The 23393-nt window shown below is 41.0% G+C and overlaps 1 protein-coding gene across 13 annotated transcripts in view; it reads right to left on the bottom strand.

The window, feature by feature from the left end:
* The window catches only part of LOC101745407 (bromodomain adjacent to zinc finger domain protein 2B), a 120711-nt gene that overhangs the window by 21845 nt on the left and 75473 nt on the right, over window positions 1-23393 (bottom strand). For 5 of the 13 annotated variants that reach the window (XM_062672575.1, XM_021352649.3, XM_021352651.3 and 2 more), the window contains 22 exons: window positions 22146-22244; window positions 21653-21810; window positions 20473-20611; window positions 19940-20064; window positions 18716-18855; window positions 17954-18092; window positions 17369-17455; window positions 14224-14880; window positions 12550-12615; window positions 11739-11783; window positions 11590-11607; window positions 10038-10207; window positions 9155-9303; window positions 8587-8703; window positions 7928-8074; window positions 5338-5478; window positions 3908-4085; window positions 3119-3255; window positions 2290-2454; window positions 1499-1635; window positions 1060-1193; window positions 94-245 (listed from right to left, as the gene is read on the bottom strand). In XM_062672575.1, coding sequence (XP_062528559.1) covers window positions 94-245; window positions 1060-1193; window positions 1499-1635; window positions 2290-2454; window positions 3119-3255; window positions 3908-4085; window positions 5338-5478; window positions 7928-8074; window positions 8587-8703; window positions 9155-9303; window positions 10038-10207; window positions 11590-11607; window positions 11739-11783; window positions 12550-12615; window positions 14224-14880; window positions 17369-17455; window positions 17954-18092; window positions 18716-18855; window positions 19940-20064; window positions 20473-20611; window positions 21653-21810; window positions 22146-22244 — 3300 coding nt within the window. The remainder of the gene's footprint in view (window positions 1-93; window positions 246-1059; window positions 1194-1498; window positions 1636-2289; window positions 2455-3118; window positions 3256-3907; window positions 4086-5337; window positions 5479-7927; window positions 8075-8586; window positions 8704-9154; window positions 9304-10037; window positions 10208-11589; window positions 11608-11738; window positions 11784-12549; window positions 12616-14223; window positions 14881-17368; window positions 17456-17953; window positions 18093-18715; window positions 18856-19939; window positions 20065-20472; window positions 20612-21652; window positions 21811-22145; window positions 22245-23393) is intronic. The other 8 variants (XM_021352653.3, XM_012696415.4, XM_062672591.1 and 5 more) reach the window with 6 other exon arrangements.

The following is a 23393-nucleotide window of genomic DNA, read 5'->3' as shown; positions in this document are numbered from 1 at the left end:
AAATTGAACTATACATAATAATATAAGCATGATGATGAAAAATTGTAGGTTAGGCCACTTCTGCGCTGACGGCCTCATATTTTTCAAACAAACCTTTCTTTTTCGCAATAGACATCTCATCCTTATCTCTGGCGAGGTTGTTTTCGAGGGTCTCATGGTACATTAAGATCTCAGGCTGCGCAGACTCCATCCCTTCAACGAAGATGCCGCCGGCTTTACCCAGGGACCAGTAGCGACGCCAGTACCTGCGGACCGCGATCTAATATAATTGGAGCAACTTGCGAAGCACACGTCGTAGATTGTGCTCCTTAAGACTAAGATAATAAAATCGAAACTCGATAAATTTACTAAAAGTTGATTTTAACTAGCATTTCCTGCGGCTTCACTCGCGTTGTCAACGAACAATTTCAGTGTAGTTTCTCGTGGTAATGAGAATTTTAGGAATAAAAGGTAACCTGTCACTGTACTGACCAAAAAAAAGTCATGTCAATCCGACGTATCGACGTGAAAGTAAGACAAACAAATACACATTCACATTTATAATATTATCAATTACAAGTATAAATATGGATACGTATATAGTCCGGTTACACGACCCAAATAGCACTAAGCGACTACCGGGGCCCATAGACATCATGACGTGTATGCTGTCACTCATCCTGAGACATGAGGTCTGCACGTCAACAGCACAGTGGCCGTAGACCCACTCTGTGAACCGGAAGGCGTTACTTTTTTTGTTTTTTTTCTTCCTACCTAAGCTGAGAGCCTTGAGAGGCTAGATCAGCGTCGCCTTAACTAGTAGGTGAGCTCACGGGGCTCAAACCTGATGACGTTGCTAACACGAACCCTAGCAAGAGCCGTGCTTCGCGGAATCTACCACCGGATCGGAAACGCGACCCACTGAGAAGATCCGGCGAGAAACTCAGTGGGCTGTGTCTGAGGGTATGGCGTTACGTCTCGCGTATGAAGCCGTCAAGGTTTCGACTTAGTATTTTAGTGTTCGAGGTCTATGTCTGTTCCGGTCTGGTGGTCCAGCCCGACAGTAGCAACGCTCCCCACCGGTCCTGTCCGTAGCAAGTGGCGCGGAGTGCGTGCGAGCCGGCCTGAAGCTGCTGCAGCTGTTGTTCCGACTGCCTCAGAAGCTTCTCGAGCTTTCTCGAAAGTTCTTCAGCTGATAAATTCTTGTCTTCGTCCTGTCAAAAATCGTTTATGTATATTATTACTGGTGGTAGGACATCTTGTGAGTCCGCGCGGGTGGGTACCACCACCCCGTCTATTTCTGCCGTGAAGCAGTAATGCGTTTCGGGTTGAAGGGCGGGGCAGTCGTTGTAACTATACTGCGACCTTAGAACTTTTATCTCAAGGTGGGTGACGCATTTACGTCGTAGATATCTATGGGCTCCAGTAACCACTTAAGACCAGGTGAGCTGTGAGCTCGTCCACCCATCTAAGCATAAAAAAAAAATCAGTTAGTCAGGGTGCGGCGGTGGAGCCCCACCTCGTCGTGCTGCGCGCCGTCGCTCTCCGGGTCGCTGAGCACGTCGTCGCCCAGCACGCTGTCCTTGTCCAGCTTGGACGCGTCGCCGCCCCCGCACTCCTCCTTGTTGTTGTTCAGCAGCTCCTTGCTCTTCACGCCTGCGGACCAGAGTACACTTGTACCAACCTAACACAACTGTGGCGGGTAGACATCATACAACGCAAGATCTTTGACAGATGCCTGAATCTCGCTTACGACATTTTCAAGACAAGCTTGCATATATACAAGTTCCAAACAATTTGGACGATCGGTGCAAGATCCTCCTTCTCAGTGGGTCGCGTTTCCGATCCGGCGGTAGATTCTGCGAAGCACGGCTCTTGCTAGGGTTCGTGTTAGCAACGTCGTCAGGCTTGAGCCCCGTGAGCTCACCTACTGGTTAAGGTTACGCTGAAATAGCCTCTCAAGGCAATCAGCTAAAAAAAAAAATTATGTCAATACTACCTTTTCACTGGTAGCTTAATGAGCCAATCCGGTTACACCCAGACGGGTAGATGAGCTCACGGGCTCAACCTGAGAGTATTTGCTAACACCGGCCATAGCAAGAGCAGTGCTTCGCTGAATCTACCACCGGATCGGAATCGCGACCCACTGAAAAGACCCGGCCAAAAATTCAGCAGGCTTTGTCTATGAATTAGACCGCGTTCACCAACAATGAAGGACACACTATGACGGATTCGACAAACGCAACGCTAACTCCGATAAACCGTAATATTTATACTAAAACGAACTGAATTTGTTATGCAATTCTGTACCGTTGGACAAGTCCTTTAAAGGCGACAATTCCTTGTCGCTTTCTTCAACGTGCTGGGGTTCTTTGTAAGGTGAAGGCGAGTCGGTCTTGTCGTCGGCTTCGGGAGTCAACGCATGCTCCTTCGGTTGCTTCTTCGGAGTTTCTGGTTTCTCGTGCATCTGTTGGTCTGTAACAATTAAGCATTTATGAATATGTGTTCTTGAATTTTCGACAAGCAAATTTAGTAATTCAAAAGCACCGTTAGTGGATCGGGAGGATCCGAAATGACGTGTTTTGGGCGACGTCGACTGTTTACCATTTGGTCCGCAAGATCGGGTATGTAGTGTCCGGCGGCCACGATGAGGGGATTCTCGTGTCGTGCCGCTTTATCGAAGTGGCGCACTGATGCCGACTGTAGATACTTACTGATAGACTCTAGGTCAAGGTCGTCGTGTAGGTCGATGTTCCTGACGAACCATGGGGATGAGTAATTCATATAAAACCGCAGACACACACAGTCTTTTGTACTACAGATAACCTATTTATTAGCTTCATAAGAATGATATCGTTTTGTATTGCCTGAATGTTAATTCTGAATGAAAGTGTGAATGCTATTATCGATCGAATATCGAGTACGGTTGTCCGGAAGACATCGTCTGTAGCGAGCGCCATTCTGGAGGTTTTTTGAACTGTTATTTAGTGCTGAAAGTGGGACACTTTTTCAAGCTTCTCCCATATGAGACGTTTCTCCTTACTTCTACCATAGTTCTGTGATAGCTACCGCCATAAGAGCAATATATGTATACAGTAAGCAGATATTAGACAGTAAGCCTGCTGTACAGACGGGCTACCTTCGTCGTGTGAGTGCGGGGAAGCTCTCGTGTTGCCGGAGCTTTCCTCCACGAGCCGCTGCATCCGCTCCAGCGCGAGAGCTTGCTGCTTCTCCGACTGCTCGGCGCGCAGCTTCCGCTGGTGCAGCACGCGGACTCTGAAACATACACGGTTAGTTTTATTTATTTATTGCTTGGGCGGACGAGATCACAGTCCACCTGGTGTTAAGTGGTCACTGGAAACAATAGACATCTATAACGTAAATGAGCCCCCACCTTGAGATATAAGTTCTGAGGGTCTCAGTATAGTTACAACGGCTGCCCCGCCCTTCAAACCGAAACGCATTACTACTTCACTGCGGAATTAGGCAGGGTACCTACCCGTGTGGACTCACAAGAGGTCCTACCACCAGTACAATGATATATGATATATAATATGTGCAAGAATCGTTGGTAGTCAAAGAATATACAACACTAAGCTCCCATTATATTAATTGATAGCATTTAAATTCAATTCCATTTAATATGGATATCCCAATATACTAGATTCTGTGTCCGATTCTCTGACATTAAACATCTCTCGTTTTAGTGTTCTATAGAACATATTTATATAATTTTTTTTATTGCTGTTTTGGGTAGAAAAGGTCACAGCCCACCTGGTGTTAAGACCTTCCTACCGCCTTCAAAGCGAAACGCATTACTGCTTCACGGCAGAAATAGGCAGGAGGGTAATACCTACACGTGCGGACTCACGAGAGGTCCTACCACCAGTAACTCCTGTCAACTCCTACCGGGAACAGCTGGACTTACTTCCTGATCTTCATATCCATGAGGTACCGTTCCTTCTTCAGCTGCGTGAGATGTTCCAGGGAGCCGTCGATCTGCCGCAGCACGGCCTTGTTCTGAAGCAGCTCGTTGCAGAGGAAGGCAAGGATCTTCGCCTTCACCGTGGCGTTGAGGGCAACGAAGGGCTTGTCTCGCAGGGCCTCTGCACAATGGAGTGTGGTGTGAGGACTACCGGTTTATACCACGAGGAAACCTCACCCTCCGGTTTGGTAGACAGACGTCATTATAACGTTAAGAAAACGTCAAGGGACTTTGAGAAAAGTGGAGTTACCTGTTGGTGTTAAGTGGTTACCGGAGCCCATAGACATGTACAAGGTAAGCCACCATTCACCTTGAGATATGAGTCCTAAGATCTCAGTATAGTTACCACGGCTGCCCCACCCTTCAAATTGGAAGGCATTACTGCTTCGCGGCTGAAATAGGCAGGGTGGTGGTATCTACCCTTGCGGGCTCACAAGACGTAGTACTACAAGTAAAAAAACCCTTACCCTCGCGCTGATGAAGTTGCACACTAGTTAGTTCTCGATAGCGTAAAAGTTAACTCAATTCTGTATGGCGTTGGAACGTTTGCCTACGTTTGCCGCTAGGGGCGCTGTTCCAACTGCATACAAATCTGAGTTAACGTTTACGCTATCGAGAACGTTAAAAAACTCGCACTAAGCACACTGAATAGCAGAGTCTATCAAGTGGCGCCCAAGTAGTGTCAAGAAATCGATGTTTTTCATACAACTAGCGGAACGCGACTCGTATTGATAGCGAGGCTCGTAAGTGCTCACGACTGCTCACTAGCGCCCTCAGTACAGTTACAACAGCTGCCCCACCCTTCAACCCGAAACGCATTACTGCTTCACGGCAGAAATAGGTGGGGTGGGACCTACCTGTGCGGACTCACAAGAGGTCCTACTACCAGTAAACCTGCCCCAGCTATAATGTACCTGCTTAAAGTTAACCTGCATAAATCGTACTATCTTATAGCTATAGTTGACAACAATGTTTAAGTAGTGTCTATGGATTGTGTTTATCGTTTATAGAGTTTTTTATTTATTTATTTTTATTGCTAGATGGGTGGACGAGCTCACAGCCCACCTGGTGTTAAGTGGTTACTGGAGCACATAGACATCTACAATGTAAAAGCGTCACCCACCTTGAGATATAAGTTCTAAGGTCTCAGTATAGTTACAACGGCTGCCCCACCCTTCAAACCGAAACGCATTATTGCTTCACGGCAGAAATAGGCAGGGCGGTGGTACCTAACCTGCGCGGACTCACAAGAGGTCCTACTACCAGTAAAGTAGAGTCAAGAAATCGATGTTTTTTTACGACTAGCGACCCGTATCGATAACGAGATAAGTGCTCACGACTGCTCACTCGGCGTATTAAGGTATGGAACGAACCGGATAGTTTGTAGGTCCCGTTGTTGTGCAGATGCTCGTAGTAGGCGGCGTTGCGCGTGGTGGCGCTGGTGTGCACCATCTCTGCGTCGGTCTGGTGGTGGTCCGCCACGCGACGCTCTCGCTCACGCTCGGCCGTCAGACCTGGTCATGATCACACTTGTATTAACATTTCTTGAATCGCCTTAAGTGGTCACCGTCGGCAATGCCAGGGGCAGAGCCAAGTCGATGCCTACCATGAAGTACTCTCCGCAAGCCTCGTTTGAAGAAGGACATGTCATAGCGCTCGGGAAACACCGTGGAGGGGAGCTCATTCCATAGTCGGATGGTACGTGGCAAAAAAGATCTTTGGAAGCACACTGTGGATGAACTCTGCTCCGATGGCGGGAGGTGTGATGTAGGAGTGGGTGATATAAATCGTATATAGATTCAATATCTATATATCGCAGCAATATCGTTGAATCCGATATCGCCCCGCACGAAATCTATATATCGATATCAGACGATACACGATATTGCTCGATGTGATGCGCATCGCCATATCGTACCGATTCGTGAATCGAAATCTATATTTCGATATCAGCCGATACACGATATTGCTCGATGTGATGCGCATCGGCATATCGTACCGATTCGTTAATATCAGCAATATTCGTTTGGTTCGTATCGAATCGGCCAGAGTGAGTGAGCGCACGATAGAGATATCATGTGATGAATGAAACAGAAACAGGCATTATCCATTCAATTGTAAACCTTATATTTAAGTCCATATGTCTGTAGATTATTCTTAGCGTATCAGCAGGATACAATTAAGGAAAGAAGTTTCAACTTTCGACCCTAACTTGAATGCAGTATAGCCTATTTGCATCGTTGAATTTAATTTCACGCGCTTTGACCTTGAACTAGAATTTTTGGACAAGTGTTTATAAATACTTAAAAGTTTTTTGTGTTTGATTTTTAAAGTACACATTTTTCTATTTTTAGTTGAATCCAAATAATTGAGTTTATTTCTTGTGTTTGTATTAAAGTTTTGAAATCTACACTCTTTTGGTATATTTTGTAATTTTAAATTAAGACACAAAATACTAAAAACTGAAAATAATGTAGCCAGTCCTAAGCCTGGTAAAAGCATGAAGGAAAGTTTTTTTGATATTTTTATTTTCATGTTCTTTTTATTACTTTAAGATCATATTATAAATTGATATCAGAAAACCAACCGTATAACGTTGACTTAAATCTATATCTACTACGATATTATATCAGCGTATCGTTTCAAATCTCAAATATCATGAATCGAGAAAATCTACTAGCATCCATCAATATATAGATTCAGAAAATATATAGATTCAATATCCGATATTGATCCTCGATATATAGATACGATTCGATACGCGGCAAAACCGATATTACCCACTCCTAGTGTGATGATAAAAAAAAGAAGATGAGGGGATCATCTCGAATAATTCCTCAGAGCATTTCCAATGGAACATACGGTACAAAATACAGAAAGAAACGAAGTCCTTCTGTAGACCCATAGGTACCAAGCGATCCGCGAAAACGATGATCCGAACATGTATTGGTAAGCGTTTTCACATTACGATGGCTAGACAAGCTCACGGCTCATATGGTAATTAGCTATTACCGGAACTGACGTCACGACGTAAATGAGATCGGAGTCTTCATTGTTTTAACCATTGTGCCCCTCGATGTCACATAAATATCACTAATCAGAATATTCTTAAAATTCAATTCTATGAATGATAGTTCAATAGTCCACGTCGGACCAATAAGTCTTCAGTAGATTCTAAACCTAATTCTAAAATTTTATTATTATTTTTTAAGGCATTTTATGACCTGGTAACTGAGACCTTTAAGTCATGTCTTATTTTAATTGATATTCATATTTTTATGAAAAATGATATTATGGAGTGAAATGAAATGAAGATGATTAATTTGAGACATTAATCAACTGGGATGAAATTAAATGAAATGAAATGGGATGAAATATAATCTCAGTAAAATGGTTTATTTACTCATTTACTAAGATTTTTTCAGTGGACTTTTTGGAGGATCCCGAGAAGTTACGTCCAGCGGCTTTGTTTCATTTTCCCACATTTGTGCACTTTCACAGATATTAAAAAGTTAATAAACCAACATTATTACACATTTAAACCCGAAGAAACACTAAGTAGACAAAATAAAACAAATCACACAACTTCAAACCTCGCGTTCCCGCCAAAAATTCTAAATTTTATTATGATAATAATTAATATCTACCCGCGGTTTCACTCATGTAATCATAGAATAGTTTCCTGTGAGAATGCAGTATAAAAAACAGCCTATGTAAATCTCCAGACCTTATTACCTTAAAAAATCATGTCAATCCGACGTTTTCATGTGAAAAAAGACAAACAATTTCACATATTTTATGATATTAATATGGTAATATGGCAATCAAATCTAATATTGAGATTTAAGATGAAACTGTTAATAAAAACGAAATTAATTATTCATGTAGGTATATAGTTATATTTATTTTCGAACCTGACAATAATGTTGATTGCACATTAAAAAAATACATGAAGTTCCTCACCTGTCAACGCCTTGACCTCTCCGGTAGCGTTGGCATACAAATATATCCGGAGCACTTCGCTCAGGTTGTGAGGAGTTATGTCGCCCATCCGGATGGCGTGACCGAGCAGCGTGGTGTGCCGTCCCGGGTGGGGTATGCCCGGGTCCTCTGCCGAGAAACAATAGAGTACAAATCTTCTCGTTGCTGTAGGGTAGGGTTGGCATAACAATTATGTATTTTTTATTTTTCAATGTCATTCCTTCATTGAAGTCATTCGTGAATATGTTAAGTACGTATTTCATTAAAAAATTGGTTTAATTGGTACCTGTCTGCGGGATTCGAACAGACGATGACATTAAAATTTCCTTACACCTCATATCATTGAGTCCCCCGGTCATCGTCCTCGTCGAATCCGTCGCTTGCGACAAAGGGCTCGACGAGTAAATTAACTCTCAGACACAGCCCACTGAGTTTCTCGCCGGATCTTCTCAGTGGGTCGCGTTTCCGATCCGGTGGTGGATTCTGCGAAGCACGGCTCTTGCTAGGGTTCGTGTTAGCAACGTCGTCAGGTTTGAGCTACGTAAGCTCATCTACTAGCCCGGTGACTGATATGGTCTCTCTAGACCATTAGCTTAGGTAGGAAAAAAAAATCAGTCATATATTATTATACACATATTTACCGATAGCGGTTATGAGAAGCTGCGTTAACACTTGAATCAGTTCCTCTTCAGCATCAGCGTTACAGTTCGGGAGGAGTGCCGCTTGTAACGTGCTCAGAGTCGGCATACAGTCCAGATCTGATTAAAAAATTACATGGGTCAGTTGGTTTTAAGTGGTTACTGGATCCCATAGACATCTGCAACGTAAATGCTCCATCCACCTTGAGATGTAAGTTCTAAGGTCTCAGTATAGTTACAGCGGCTGCCCCACCCTTCAAACCGAAACGCATTACTGCTTCACGGTAGAAATAGGCAGGGCGGTGGTACCTACCCGCGCGGACTCGCGAGAGGTCCTACCGCCAGTAATTACGCAAATTATAATTATGCGGGTTTGAGTTTTATTACACGATGTTATTCCTTCACCGTGGAAGTCAATCGTGAACATTTGTTGAGTACGTATTTCATTAGAAAAATTGTTACCCGCCTGCGGGATTCGAACACCGTTACATCGCTACACATGAATGCACCGGACGTCCTATCCTTTAGGCCACGACGACTTCATCTCGACTTCATCAAACTGATCACTCACCGAATCCTAAAGTTTGTCCAAAGTTGTGTATGAACTCGTAAACTTGCAGTATGTCTGCCATGGCCTGCCCCGCTAACTTCAGACCCGGGATTCTGTTTAGGGTCGGCAGTGGCTTCTGGTCTGAGAGAGTCGAGTCTTCTTGAGGTCGCCTGCCGAAAATGTTTAGAATTGAACCATGATCGTAACAATAATTCCACAATAGAAGTTAATCGGGACAATGATAATCGTCTTTTCGTATTAAAAGTGTTTCAATTTCCAAAAATATTCGAAATTGATTTAATATGCGGAATCATTTGGTATCCACCAGTATTTTTCTCATAGATACTGTCAAAAGAGCGTAGTTTAGTTTTAGTTTTTTTTTTAGTTTACCTATGTTTTGACACAAACAAAATTAATACATAAGTTGATCTTACTTTAAAAGACATGAGTCGTCTATTATCAAAGGTGGCAATCTGTGCATTTGGACAAAAAAATGTTATTGTTATGTCAATACAGATTGATTTGAATATAATCGTCTCCTTCAAAGAATACGGTTCAAAACCTGCATTAAATAAAGGTTAATAGTTAACCTGTTATTTATCTAAGATGTCGTTCCGAAGAGTTTTGTGACTGCCAATGGAATACAAAGTCAATAATTCGTTTTTCTGATTTACCAATAATTGTCCAAAAGTCAGATTGTCGGCTTTGATAATAGTCGACTCACATTTAATGTGACTGGTAAAAAATAAAATATAAATGTTGCAAAGATGATTAATATTAAAAATATCACATGTTAAACCTTTAAAACACTCTCCTGTAAAATTAGTAAGTTTTGAGATTATACAGTTTTAATGCGAGAAGACGAATTATATTAATGTTTTTTAAAAGAATTTACGTCACAAACCTCAATTCCGAAAGCAGTTCCATCTCTTTTCGTCTCTGCTGCAGCTTCTTCTCTTTGACCAGCAACCTGTCCAGCAGGTTCTGGTGCTTTTTTCTCTCCCTCTCCTCCCATCTCCTCCTGGCGTCTAGCTGCCGGATGAAAGTTGTGTGTTGGCGTCTCCTTTCTCTTTCCTAACAGAAGTGACTACTGTTATAGTTAACCGTTAAAGATAAGAAAAAGCTCTGTAAAGGACTATTCAGTTAAAAGGTCATTTTGCAATAAAATTTGAATTTATCACTATTTTTATTGTTTTAGTGATAAAGAAAGACGTGTTCGGAGACAATCTCAAGTTAAGTGGCTATTCATGACGTCACAAAGCGAACATTGCCACCCGCCTAGAAAAAAAAATCTCAACGAAAATACAGACAAAAAATTATTGATTGGAAGTTAGATTCGTCCGCGGCTTTTTGCTAATACCTTCCCTGTGCAGATATGTATTAGTTTAACCACAAAAAGTAAGGTAACCGTTAGACTATCAAAAAGAATAGTATAATAAATATATTTATCTATACTGGATGTTAGGAGACCGCTTCCAAAAACGAAAGTTTTGTACCTACAAAGTTGTAAATTATGGGGATAACGCGGTATCAGCGTAGCGCCGGTGTGCGTGTTTATTTATTTATTTATTTATTTAGTCTACTTACATATTATCAGTATAAACCAAAACATTTTTAAGGTATTAATAATTAGCTTAAGTAATTCCTAACAACAACAATAAATCGCTGCAAACCATCATGGAATATATACATTTCCGGAGCATAGGCTAGCAAGGCATTGAGTAGCGAGACAGCACGATGCGTCGGAGAGTGAGCAATGTGCCGCGTCGGTGTGCGTGTTAAAGAAACGCCGCGTCCAGACGTTCGTTGACCCGAGCATCAGCTGTTTTTGATTTTGCGTTTCATTGCTGGTTTTTTTTTTAGTAATGTATTTTTTTATGGAACTATCTTTTCATTTAGTTGTACTAACATGACGGAGCGTATATAATGCTAATAATGCGTTGTAAAAATATGTTTTTTTGAAAAATCTGGATCGATTTTTTTCGTCCCAACATCAAAAGTGTCATTAGTACTATCGTCTGTCTTAATTTTCGGAAGCGGTCTCCTAACACCCAGTATATATTAAGTATAATATATTATGTCTATCTATTAGTAAAGAAATAAACAGAGTCACCGAGATTAATACCGGTTAGGACAACATTATCGTATTGTTATTAGACTGTCAAACTGATTTCCAAGTTAAATCCCATTATTAAAGGGAACTTTCTAAAAATCAAAAACCAAATAATCAATAAATAAATATACCAATTCAAAATACATATTCGTATTCACCGGACCCAATATCCAAAATAAAAAGGAAGTCAGACTCTATTTAATATTCTAGGATGCATGCATTATCTCTCCAATCCACCATCGCAACCGGGTTACAGTTCAGTCTATCCAAACTAAAACGATCACAACTGTAATTAGTTAAACTGTGTAACTGTAATTAGAATTTAAAAACACATAATATTTACCTCTGTTATATATTTTTGCTGCAACCACCACGCAGGCGCAACATTGAAAACAAAAACAAAAGTTAAGTCACACGGATATATATAAATAAATAAATATATATATCGTTTAACACAAACACACAGACAAATGTAAATTTCAATGCGTTTACCTGTTCTTTTAGTAGTAGTGCTTGTTGCCTTTTTATCTCTCTTTCCTGTAACAAAGTATTTTGACGTGAATTCGAATGTCTTAGGCTGGATTAATGATGTCGTCAAGAAAAATAAAAAAAATAAAAGATCTTCGATAATTTGAAAATTTCGTATAAATAAAACTAAATGTTTATCGTATTTTAAATACCAATTCGATATCTTCGAATAATACGCGTTAGCCCTCTCAAATTCCTTTGATAGCTTCAAGACATGCCACGTAAGTAAAATCTGGAAATAGGGCAGTGCCAAGTCATAACTCATTTTGAAGGGAGCTAGCGCGAAAATTACAGCAAGAGTTTGTGCGAGCGAAACTGCATTTTAAAGAATGGATTATGTAAAAATAGTCTTCAATTTACCCACATTGTCCTGGGATTTGTTGCAAACAAAATCGGTATAATTTAAGATATTTAAATAAATGAAAATCAAAACGAAACTTTCAACAGAGTATCCGTCTACAATCACCATTAAAGGGTTTTTGTGCCAAAAGTCATCATAATGTAAATGCCGCGAAACTCTAATAAATATGAGATCGAAATCTCGGTGATGTTGGAACAGAGATTCAAAACTACAAGGGATCGTTTTGATTCGCCGCTGAAATGATTCTGCGAAGCACTGCTCTTGCTAGGGTCAGTGTTAGCAACCCTCCGGTTGAGCCCCGTGAGCTCACCTACAAACGTTAGGGCAAAGCTGAAATAGCCTCTCAAGGCTATCAGCATAGGTAGGAAGAAAAAAAAAAGAACATTCTACAGTACAGTCTTCGACAGTACGAACCTGTTGTTTTTTAGCTTGCTCCTCCATCCTCTGCTTCTCTATCTCCTCCTGTTTCCTCTTTTTAGCCTTCGTTACAAGCGGACAACATCGAAAGCGTTACAGCAAATCATAATATAAAACACCCGATACATGAAACAAAATAATAAAAAGGAAAAATAAGATCTCTAGAATAACGTCATAAAACATTTGTTTCCGAATAGAATTACAAAAAAAAAAACTTTTTTAAATATCCAAAAATAGAAAAAAGGCATATTTCAATTGCTATTAAAACATTATAATTTAGCAAAATTTAAATTCAATTGACAATACTGTGTATACTGGTTGTATTTTAAATTCAAAATAAATAAGTATCAATGTTGAAATGTAAGCAGCACATTTAAAAAAATAAACAAGATATTTAATAACTAGAATCATAACGCAACGTGCAAGCGAAGAAAGTGCGAAAACATTCATGCTATATACGTCAGGTTGTGTGTCAATGTCGCAGCAATAACGTAGGACTAGTCGTTTTAAAAAACGCCCGTTTACAATTAATGTTTCCAATTAAATATTCCTGAAACAAGGCTTAGGACAGGAATATCGTATCGTTGATAATAAACGTCAATATTAAGTATAGTTTTAATGATATGACAGCCGGTGTGGTGACTTCGTCATAATTGAGGTAAGTAGATTTTTTTTATTCTTAAGCCAATCAGTCCACGTTGCTATCCACACAGCCGAGGACAGACAGGAATGGCGCAAGATGATGCAGGAGAAAGTTATTAGAGGCCACGACCCTCAGCACTGAGGATTATCGACGCAAGAAGGAAGGAAGAAAGCCAATATTATCGTGTCACGAATTTGTATCGCGTCCGGCAGTGGTTCTCTTACACCCAGTTTGATTACTGTTCCTCTTGTGAACTTGTCTATATATATACATTACAGTGGCTAGTTTTTCGTGCATAACATAAGAAGAATCCAACACAAAGGATTCACATTTTTTAGTACTTGATAAATATATAGTGCCAATGTTTACTGGTGATATACGTAATGAAATGATGATAAAATGCTTTCAAACTTGAATACAATGAGCTTATAATGAATACCTAGATTCGCGTATTTTACAGACATTAAGTGCTTTTGATAAGAAGTGCCAAAGCTTTCTTTCCTACAGTAAAATAATGTTAAACATTAATAAAGTTTAACCCAATTAATTTCGTGTTAATTTCTTATTAAAAAAGGGAAAGAAGCTCACATATTTACAAATTTCGTTTAATAACCTTATTTTAGTTTTCTGTTCTCGGAATGAGAAGTTTGTGGGAAAGAGAGAGTGAGCCTTTGAACTGTTTTAATAGAAAAGATTTGATTACTCTTCAGTATCCACCAAACCGATTCTATACATTTAACTAGTTGTATCTAAGATCTATCTAAATATTGCTTCCAAATGGGATTTAATTAAAACTATCAAAGCAATACTATGGACTGCAACATTAACTATAAGTGTAATTTGGGTTTTTTTTTCTCAATTCGTGACGCATTTGCCTAGAACAAGCTTATCAAACGTTCAACGTGTAGTTAATCACCGAATTAGTTGAATTTTGAAAGTTAGTCAATTAACATACCACCATAGTGAAAAGTTAGTAAGAATATAAATATTAAACCCCGAAAAGTTAGTGGTGTATTACTCAAACATACCGATCCGTAATCTTTGTATGGATGTATGGAAATCGATAGAGCCCCGTCTTTTCCGACGCAAAACGTTCCTTGGTTTAATATTTTTTTGGAAACCACATCCGTGACGTCATCGTCTTCGCTCAAATCGATCACGTCCTTGAGAACCGATTTCTTGGTCTCCTTCGGCATCAAGCTAAGGTTTTGCGACATGAATTCGTTTTTAGCGTCCAAGTATTTTTTCTCTAACGCCACAGCGTTTTCAGTCTTTTTGTCCGTTTGCAGTTTCGACCAATCGCAGCCGTTTATGAACTCAGTTATTCTAGAATACGACTCGATTAGCTTATCTAGATTGTTCTCTTTGTCGGGAGGTTTTTTTTTATCGCCCGCTTTGAGATAATCATAGTCTTTACGTTTCGGCAGATCGAAGGCTGCTTTTTCAGCGAAATCCTTCATTTTATCTAGAGCGTTGTATTCCTCTTGCTCGACTTTCCAATCGAGAATGTTCTTTATTGGGGATTCGTTGGGGCAGCAGACCGGTATCAGTGACAAGCTTATCGGGGGCATGGCTCGTTCTCTGTGGGCCTTAGCGGGGCCCATCGACACATCTGGAACTTTCCATTCCTTCGATACCGACGGCACCGGCTCGATCGTCAGTTGGGTTCGGTTCTTGTTGATGTGCTGTGTTCAATTGTATTTTTTTGTTTTCGTTTATTAACCATCCTTCATTTTAATTTACTATCAATTGGATATTCTGACAACATTGTCAATAACCTTCGTAAATTACAATAGAACCCATAGCGAGATAGAATTTACATAAATATATAAGGAACATAAAGGATACAAGACACACAAACTATACTACTGACTAAGAAGCTTATTTCCTTCGCTGTCTACTGAAAAAAGCAAAAAGTTACTATTTTCTGGTTTTTTTTTTTCTAATTCAATTAATATGGCAACCCCGTACTTTTTGCTTTCGTACTGCAGTATGTGAGCACAATGTTGCCAAGCATCAAATTGATAATAAAATAAAAATAAAAAAACAAACACAAGCACACGGTTTTATGAACATTTAAGCCTTCGTCAAACAGAACGCGTAATTAGCGCGCGTCAGAGCGCTAAACTAACGCCGCGCTATGACGCCAAGATGTGTTGTACTACTATGGTAACATACCGTCTAACAGAGCCCCAGCCAGCGCTATAAGTACGCAGCGCTCTGTCGCGGCGTTAGAACGCTTTGACGTCAGGCGTTGTAATTTTTTACAAATTTTATTTTAGCGTCCGAGTGAATGTGTATTAAAATACTAGATAATGCCCAAAAAAATGATATAAATAGTTAGAAAATACCCATGCTTATACAATGCCACATCTGAATCACTCGATTTCTTAATACGTTTAAATTTTCACACTGCTATCGAGGGTACTATGATTTGGCGAAAGCGTTGCGTCAAGGAGCGTTAGACTCATCTAGTCAATTTGTGTGACATGAAAAGAGCGCGACGTTAAGTACGCGGCGCTAAGTACGCGTCCTGTTTGACGAAGGCTTTAAAGTAAAAAACTACATTTATTGCAAGAACATGAATTAAAAATGATAATGTGTTGTTGATGTTCAAACACGTTCTTTCCTAAGGCGATTCCCATATTACACCTCAAACGTAAACACGAACCGTTTAACAAATATTATATAAAATGAATTAATGCATAATCAATATAATATTATACAATAAAAAAAAACTGCTTCATAATTTATAACAGAGGAATTAATGCGATAACGCTTTTATTTTTTATAGAAGAATGTCTTTTGAACGCGACTATATATCAGTCCACAAGCCTCTTGTGTGCTTAGTTCGAGTTTTTTAACGTTCTCGATAGCGTAAAAGTTAACTCGAATTTGTATGGAGTTGGAACGTTTGCCTACGTTTGCCGCTAGGGGCGCTGTTAACAGCTGTTTAGTTAACGTTTACGCTATCGAAAACGTTAAAAAACTCGCACTAAGCACACTAGAGACGGGTCGTTGGTGGAACCTACAGATATTACAACATGAATGTCGCCCAAATGAAGTCGAACTCTCAATAATATTTCTATAGTTTAATGCTGTGCCCACAGGACGTAGTGCTTAATAGCGGAAGTAGGCAACTACTTATAATTAAAAACTGCTAAGATACTGGTGGTAGGACCTCTTGTGAGTCCGCACGGGTAGGTGCCACCGCCTTGCCTGTTTCTGCCGTGAAGCAGCGGGGCGGCCGTTGTAACTATACTGAGATCTTAGAACTTATATCTCAAAGTGGGTGGCGCATTTACGTCGTAGATGTCTATGGGTTCCAGTAACCACTTAACACTAGGCTGTGAGCTCGTTCACCTATCTAAGCAATAAAAAAATATAAAAAAAAGATATTTTCATTACGGTTTTGAAATTTACGATGCATCAAAATACGTAGTGCGCTGTGAGCTGAGCGGCAGTTTTTCGCGACACAAAAGCACATTCCAGATTGGTAGGCTCCGATTTATCAAATTGGAACTTGGACTTTGAAGGTGATCTCATCTGTATACTATCAACGATTAAAAATACAAGTCGGATAGACTCTTTTCTCGAAGTTGGTACTATGGCAAAAACCTGCTGTGCCAACAATATATGTACCAAGTTTCATCATTAACAAACGCATAGATGCGAAATATTCATTTTTATTTACATATTTATAGTATTTTAGTAGTATTTATACAAGATTTGATGATTATGAAAAAAAAATTTGCTCGTAAAAGTATTAGTAGTTCTAGTTCTTTAGTTATTCTACTAGTACTAGTTATTCTCTAGTATTGTAGTAGTTCAAGAAAATGGAAAAAAAAACTACAAACAAATCCGAGTGAATTACAAACAATAGATACGCCCTTGTGCTTGCGACGAGTAGGCTAGATATGACGTCATTGTTCAGGATGAAGCTAAGACTATTCTTATTCCATTAAAATAAATTGACAAAACATAAAAAAAAGGATTTTAAAATTTTAGAGAAATCATAGACACCCTATCAGCACTATTAAACATTAATTCTCCTCATTACATTACGAAGCGAATTTCTAAGCACATGTAATATGAGAACCGTGTATTCTAGCAGACATGACAAAACATCACAGCCCCTCAACTATATATCACTTTGAGATTAATTGTAATCACCTCCAACAGCTGCTGACTCCTGGCCTCCTTCTCCCGCTTCGCCAGCTCAGCCTTCTCAGACTTCTCCAGCTCTCTGACTAGACGCGCCTGAACGTACATTCCTTAGTTAGTTTATGTAGGCATTTGTGGCCAAACTGCTTACACAAACCCTATGGGTGTGGGAGCCAAGCTCTTGGCCAATAGTGTGTTACATAAGTGGTGGTTGTATAAGTGTTATGTAGAGTGGATACTAGGCATAGAATAATTTTTCTTTTTTATATTTTTATTTATTGATTAGATGGGTGAAACGAGCTCACAGCCCACCTGGTGTTAAGTGGTTATCGGGGCCCACAGACATCTACAACGTAAATGCGCCACCCACCTTGAGATATAAGTTCTAAGGTCTCAAGCATAGTTACAACGGCTGACCCGCCCTTCAAACCGAAACGCATTACTGCTTCACGGCAGAAATAGGCAGGGTGGTGATACCTACCCGTGTGGACTCACAAGAGGTCCTACCACCAGTAATAAAATCCCTTAAAAAAAAACCCTTTGTACAGAGTTGACGGCGAGGCTGCTGAGTCATTAGTGGGTCTGGTAGCGCACCTGGTCCTTGGAGCGGACGGAGTGGTCCCGGCGCGCGTCCCGGGCGGCCTGCTGCAGGCGCGCCAGCTCCATGCGGCGGTCCAGCGGCGGCGGCGTGGGCCGGCTGCCCAGCGAGCTCAGCGCACGCGCCTCCTCCAGCCTGGTGGACGTCGCACTTGTCATTACAACCCACCAGCACGCAAGTCCGATAGCATTATATTAACTTACTAGCTGACCCGGCAGACTTCGTAGTGCCTCAATCAATAAATAAAAGATCTAAGCTTTTGTATAAAATAAACTTAAAACAAACAAAAGGAGTCCGTCCGACAGGGGACACACATCAAAGGAAAAACAAAATTGTTATTCTTATTTAATTCCGAGCATTTTTATATTTATCTACCTTTTAAACCTTCTCTGGACTTCCACAAATAATTCAAGACCAAAATTAGCCAAATCGGTCCAGCCGTTCACGAGTTTTAGCGAGACTAACGAACAGCAATTCGTTTTTATATATGTAGATTGCATAGTTGTGTGGACGAGTTCACAACCCACTTGGTGTTAAGTGGTTACTGAAGCCTATAGACATCTACAACGTAAATGCGCCACCCATCTTGAGATATAAGTTCTAAGATCTCAGTATAGTTACAACGGCTGCCTCACCCTTCAAACCGCATTACTGCTTCACGGCTGAGATAGGCAGGGCGGTGGTACCTACCCGCGCGGACTCACAACATGTCCTACCACCAGTATTATTAATTCGATACAGTAACCATAAACACTGACCTCTTGGTGATCTCGGTCTCGTTGAAGACCAGCGGGTCGGCGACGTCGGCGCAGGGCTGCACGTACTCGCCGAGGATCGCGCGCGAACTAAAGCTGAAGTTGTCCAGGGACAACGGCGGACACGGATTCGAGTCTAGAAACTGAAAAATATAAAATGCGTAACGCAGCAGTTCAGGGATGAACCATAAATAAGTCGACTACTATCAAAGTCGGCAATGTGACTTTTGGACAATTATTGGTAAATCAGAAAAACGAATTATTGACTTTGTATTCCATTGGCAGTCACAAAACTCTTCTGAACGACATCTTAGATAAATAACAGGTTAAGTATTAACCTTTATTTAATGCAGGTTTTGAACCGTATTCTTTGAAGCAGACGATTATATTCAAATCAATCTGTATTGACATATCAATAACATTTTTTGTCCAAATGCACAGATTGCCACCTTTGATAATAGACGACTCAAATATGACATAAGACAATTAAACTGATATCGATGACAGACATTCTGTGTTATGACGACGCTTGCAGCTGAAAGTAAGTATTGTACTTTTTGACGAAGCATGTTGCTGATAACTCTATTTCTGTAATATGACGAAGCGTGTTGCGGATAATAATATGTACTTTTAGGTTATTAAAATAATATTCTGTGTAAATGTTTGGAAATAAATAAAAATTTTGTGGACCGAATGGTAAACAGTCGACGTCGCCCTAAGCGACCTGATCCACTAACGGTGCTTTTAGGTACCACAAGCACCGGTCATCGTTCTCGTCGAACCCGTCGCTTGCGACGAAGGACTCGGCGAGTAAATTAACCCTCAGACACAGCCCACTGAGTTTCTCGCCGGATCTTCTCAGTGGGTCGCGTTTCCGATCCGGTGGTAGATTCTGCGAAGCACGGCTCTTGCTAGGGTTCGTGTTAGCAACGTCGTCAGGCTTGAGCCCCGTGAGCTCACCTACACGCTAGGGTTTTATTTATTGAGATATAAGTTCTAAAGTCTCAGTATAGTTATAACGGCTGCCCCGCCCTTCAAACCGAATCGCATTACTGCTTCACGGCAGAAATAGGCAAGGTGGTGGTACCTACACGCGCGGACTCACAAGAAGTCCCATCACCAGTACAGTTTGGTGTAGTAGTTAGCTGTATAATTAGTTATGCTGGAGTAGCCTCTCAAGGCTATCAGCATAGTACACGCTCGACTGGCCCAGCCGGGACAGTTTACCGATTGCAACTCCTGCATGGACTTGAGTTTGAGGGCGGCGTGGGGCTCTGGCGGCGAGTAGCTCACGTCTCCCTTGATGCTGCAGTTCCGGGACAACCCTCGGATCACGGTCACTCGCTTCCAGCCTGGGAACAGATATGTTTGGTAGTCTATATAATAATATGTATACTGAGCCAGTGTTAGAACCCCGCAGACAGGTAACAATTTTAATACGCTTTTATTAGTTTCAGACGTATGTACGTATGTAACGGAATCTTTGAACATGATTTTGAGCCCCTTCAAAACGTCGGATTAACTCGAAATTTTGATATACGTATTAAAGACCGATGACAATTCAATATAAAAAAAAAAATTGAAAATCAACTAAAAAAAAGAAAAATAAATAATAGTTTAAAAAAACTAACAAAATACGCTTTTATAGAAAATCCAACTAAAAATTGAAAATAAATTTTAATAAATTTGAATTAAAAATAGTGTAAGAAAAAATGATTTTATTGTAAAAAAGCAAAGGCAATTTTTTTTAAAATGCGTACCTAGAGCCAGTGGCAGGCGGAGCTGGGACTCCTTGGGGCGGCGGCTGGAGTCGCTGGCGTCCGAGTCGGAGGGCCCGCTGTCCGACGGGCACTCCGAGTCCGTGCTGGCCGTCTCGCCCAGCAACGCCTTCAGCTTCTCCTGCAAGAGCACCACGTGACGTCACCGAGCTTCCATACTGGTGGTAGGACCTCTTGTGAGTCCGCGCGGGTAGGTACCACCGCCCTGCCTATTTCTGCCGTGAAGCAGCAACGCGTTTCGGTTTGAAGGGTAGGGCTGCCGTTGTAACTATACTTGAGACGTTACAACTTATATCTCAAGATGGATGGCAGATTTACGTTGTAGATTTCTATGGGCTCCAGTAACGACTTAACACCAGGTGGGCTGTGAGCTTGTCCACCCATCTAAGAAACAAAAAAAAACAAAAAAAGACACCACACACATCGCTTTAGGAAGGAAAATGTACTCACTCCTCGGAGAGCACATTCTCTGCCCCGAGGAGGTCAAGATAGATCCAAAGCTGTACAGTTTAGCTGGATATCGGCCTGGACAAAGATATTTTTAATAAATATAGGACAATTATTAAGAGTATTAAGCAGTTGGCAGCGGCTTGGCTCTGCCCCTGGCATTGCTGAAGTCCATGAGCGACGGTAACCACTCACCATCAGGTGGGCCGTACGCTCGTCTGCCCACAAGGGCAATAAAAAAAAAAGATCGCAAAAGACCCATTCCTGAAAGAATTATTCTTGTCTGTGTCCATCTTGTTCCCCGGTTGTAAAAATAGGTCATTTTAATGCACTTGAGACTTCGACCTCAAGCCTCACGACGAACGGCGGGTAACACATTTCCAAGTGTATTAGCTCTTGTTATATAGCACATAAGAACAGATTTTCATTTTTGTTATCTTGTCTATCTGAATTGTTGTACAAGTCCAGAGAAAGTTTAAAAGGTAGATAAATATGAATATGTTCGGAATGAAATAAAAATAACAATTTTCTTTTTCCTTTGATGTGTCCTCCGTCGGACGGATTCCTTTTGTTTGTTTTAAGTTTATTTTATACAAAAGTTTAGGTTTTTTATTTATCGATTGAGGCACTACGAAGTCTGCCGGGTCAACTAGTTTATAATAAATTTGATTGTTCTATTGTTAATGAGGATGACTCTGAGCATGCAGTGTCCTACCAGGTCGGTTTCCCCGAGGAGTTGCTGCGCCAGCGCGGGGCGCAGGCCGAGGGCGCGGCTCTGTGCGAGCAGGGAGGCGACCGTGTTCTTCTTGGGCTTGCTGACCCCGCGGCCCAGGTTCCGCGGCCTTCCTTCCCGGGATGGCCAGCCCGACACCGCTGTTAAATTAGTTTAAAATACTTATCATCCATGCGTCAATCAATACTCTGTTGTAATTTAATTCTGTATACGCATGGTGGTAGGACCTCTTGAGAGTCCGCACGGGTAGGTACCAACACCCTGCCTATTTCTGCCGTGAAGCAGTAATGCGTTTCGGCTTGAAGGGCGGGGCAGCCGTTGTAACTATACTGAGACCTTAGAACTCATATCTCAAGGTGGGCGGCGGCATTTACGTTGTACATGTCTATGGGCTCCGGTAACCACTTAACAGCAGGTGGGCTGTGAGCTCGTCCAAACATCTAAGCACTAACAAAAAGTAAGGGTGGGTACACACATTCGCTGTCCTCGCTGCCGCTGGACTTGGGTCGCGGCGAGTCTGCCTGCGCGAAGTCGGGCGCCACCCTGCGCGGCTTGGCGCCGGGCTTGCGTCGGGCTGCCAACAGAAATATAAACATAATATCAAATAGATTTAGGTGGTTTTTGTTTGTTTTAATTGATCATATTTCAAAGGCGATGTGGGTGACTCACGTGTATTTATTTATTTTATAATATTTTATTATAATTACACTAAACAACAATACATAAATACTTTATTTTATATCAACACATTCATTTATCACACAATCATACAAAACATTATTTACAATAAACAAAATTAATTCACAAGCAAAGTCAGGCGATAGCTGCAGTACAGCTACTACATCAATGCATAGACGAACCGGCCGTCGCATTTTTACCGATCCACCGCCAATAGTCGAAATCTGACTCGCGAGCGCGCATCACGTATTGTCTTTCTGTACTATGCCTTTTTTTAATACGCTTTAAGCGCTAATACGCTAAAAATGATTTTATTGTAAGAAAGTGTGGGGTGCTTTTCAGGATATTATCAAAATAACCCTTCTACTCATATCTGTTCGTACAATATTTATAACTACTGATACCATGCACCCTTTTTTTTGGTCAGGAGGAAATCGCCGGACTTCCGCCCTCCACTGGGGATAAAGGGCGGAGCATGTCAGAGTCGAACTGACTAAAACCTCCTGTCGCTCAACAACCAACGTCCAAACCTCGCATGAGACACAACTCATGAAAAGGCAAAGGGGGGAAAGTGAAGCGTTTAGTGCGGAGCACATCTCTCCCATCACCCTCCCCCTCGGGACGCCGGACTGGCGGTCGTCGGCGCCACGACCACCAGCCCTCTCGGTCGGCAGGCTATCCGGAGCCCGCCTAGATGGCGCCGGTTAGAATGAGCTATACCATGCACCCTACGGCTTTTTTTTCCATTTTTTCTTACACTATTTTTAATTCAAATTTATTAAAATTGATTTTCTATTTTTTTAGGATGGATTTTATATAAAAGCATAAAAGTATTTTGTTGTAATTTTTTTAAACTATTATTTGTTTTTCATTTTTTAGTTGAATTTCAATTTTTTAAATTTTTTTTAATATATTTAATTGTCATCGGTCCTTAATAAGTATACCAAATTTCGAGTTAATCCGAGGTTTTGAAGGGGGTCAAAATCATGTTCAAAGATTCCATTACATACGAACATACATACGTCTGAAGCTAATAAAAGCGTAT

Source organism: Bombyx mori, chromosome 2, assembly GCF_030269925.1.
Source record: "Bombyx mori chromosome 2, ASM3026992v2".
NCBI classification, from domain to species: Eukaryota; Metazoa; Arthropoda; class Insecta; order Lepidoptera; family Bombycidae; genus Bombyx; species Bombyx mori.
The sequence above is the reverse complement of the archived record's forward strand: the minus strand, read 5'-3'. Positions and strand labels throughout refer to the sequence as shown.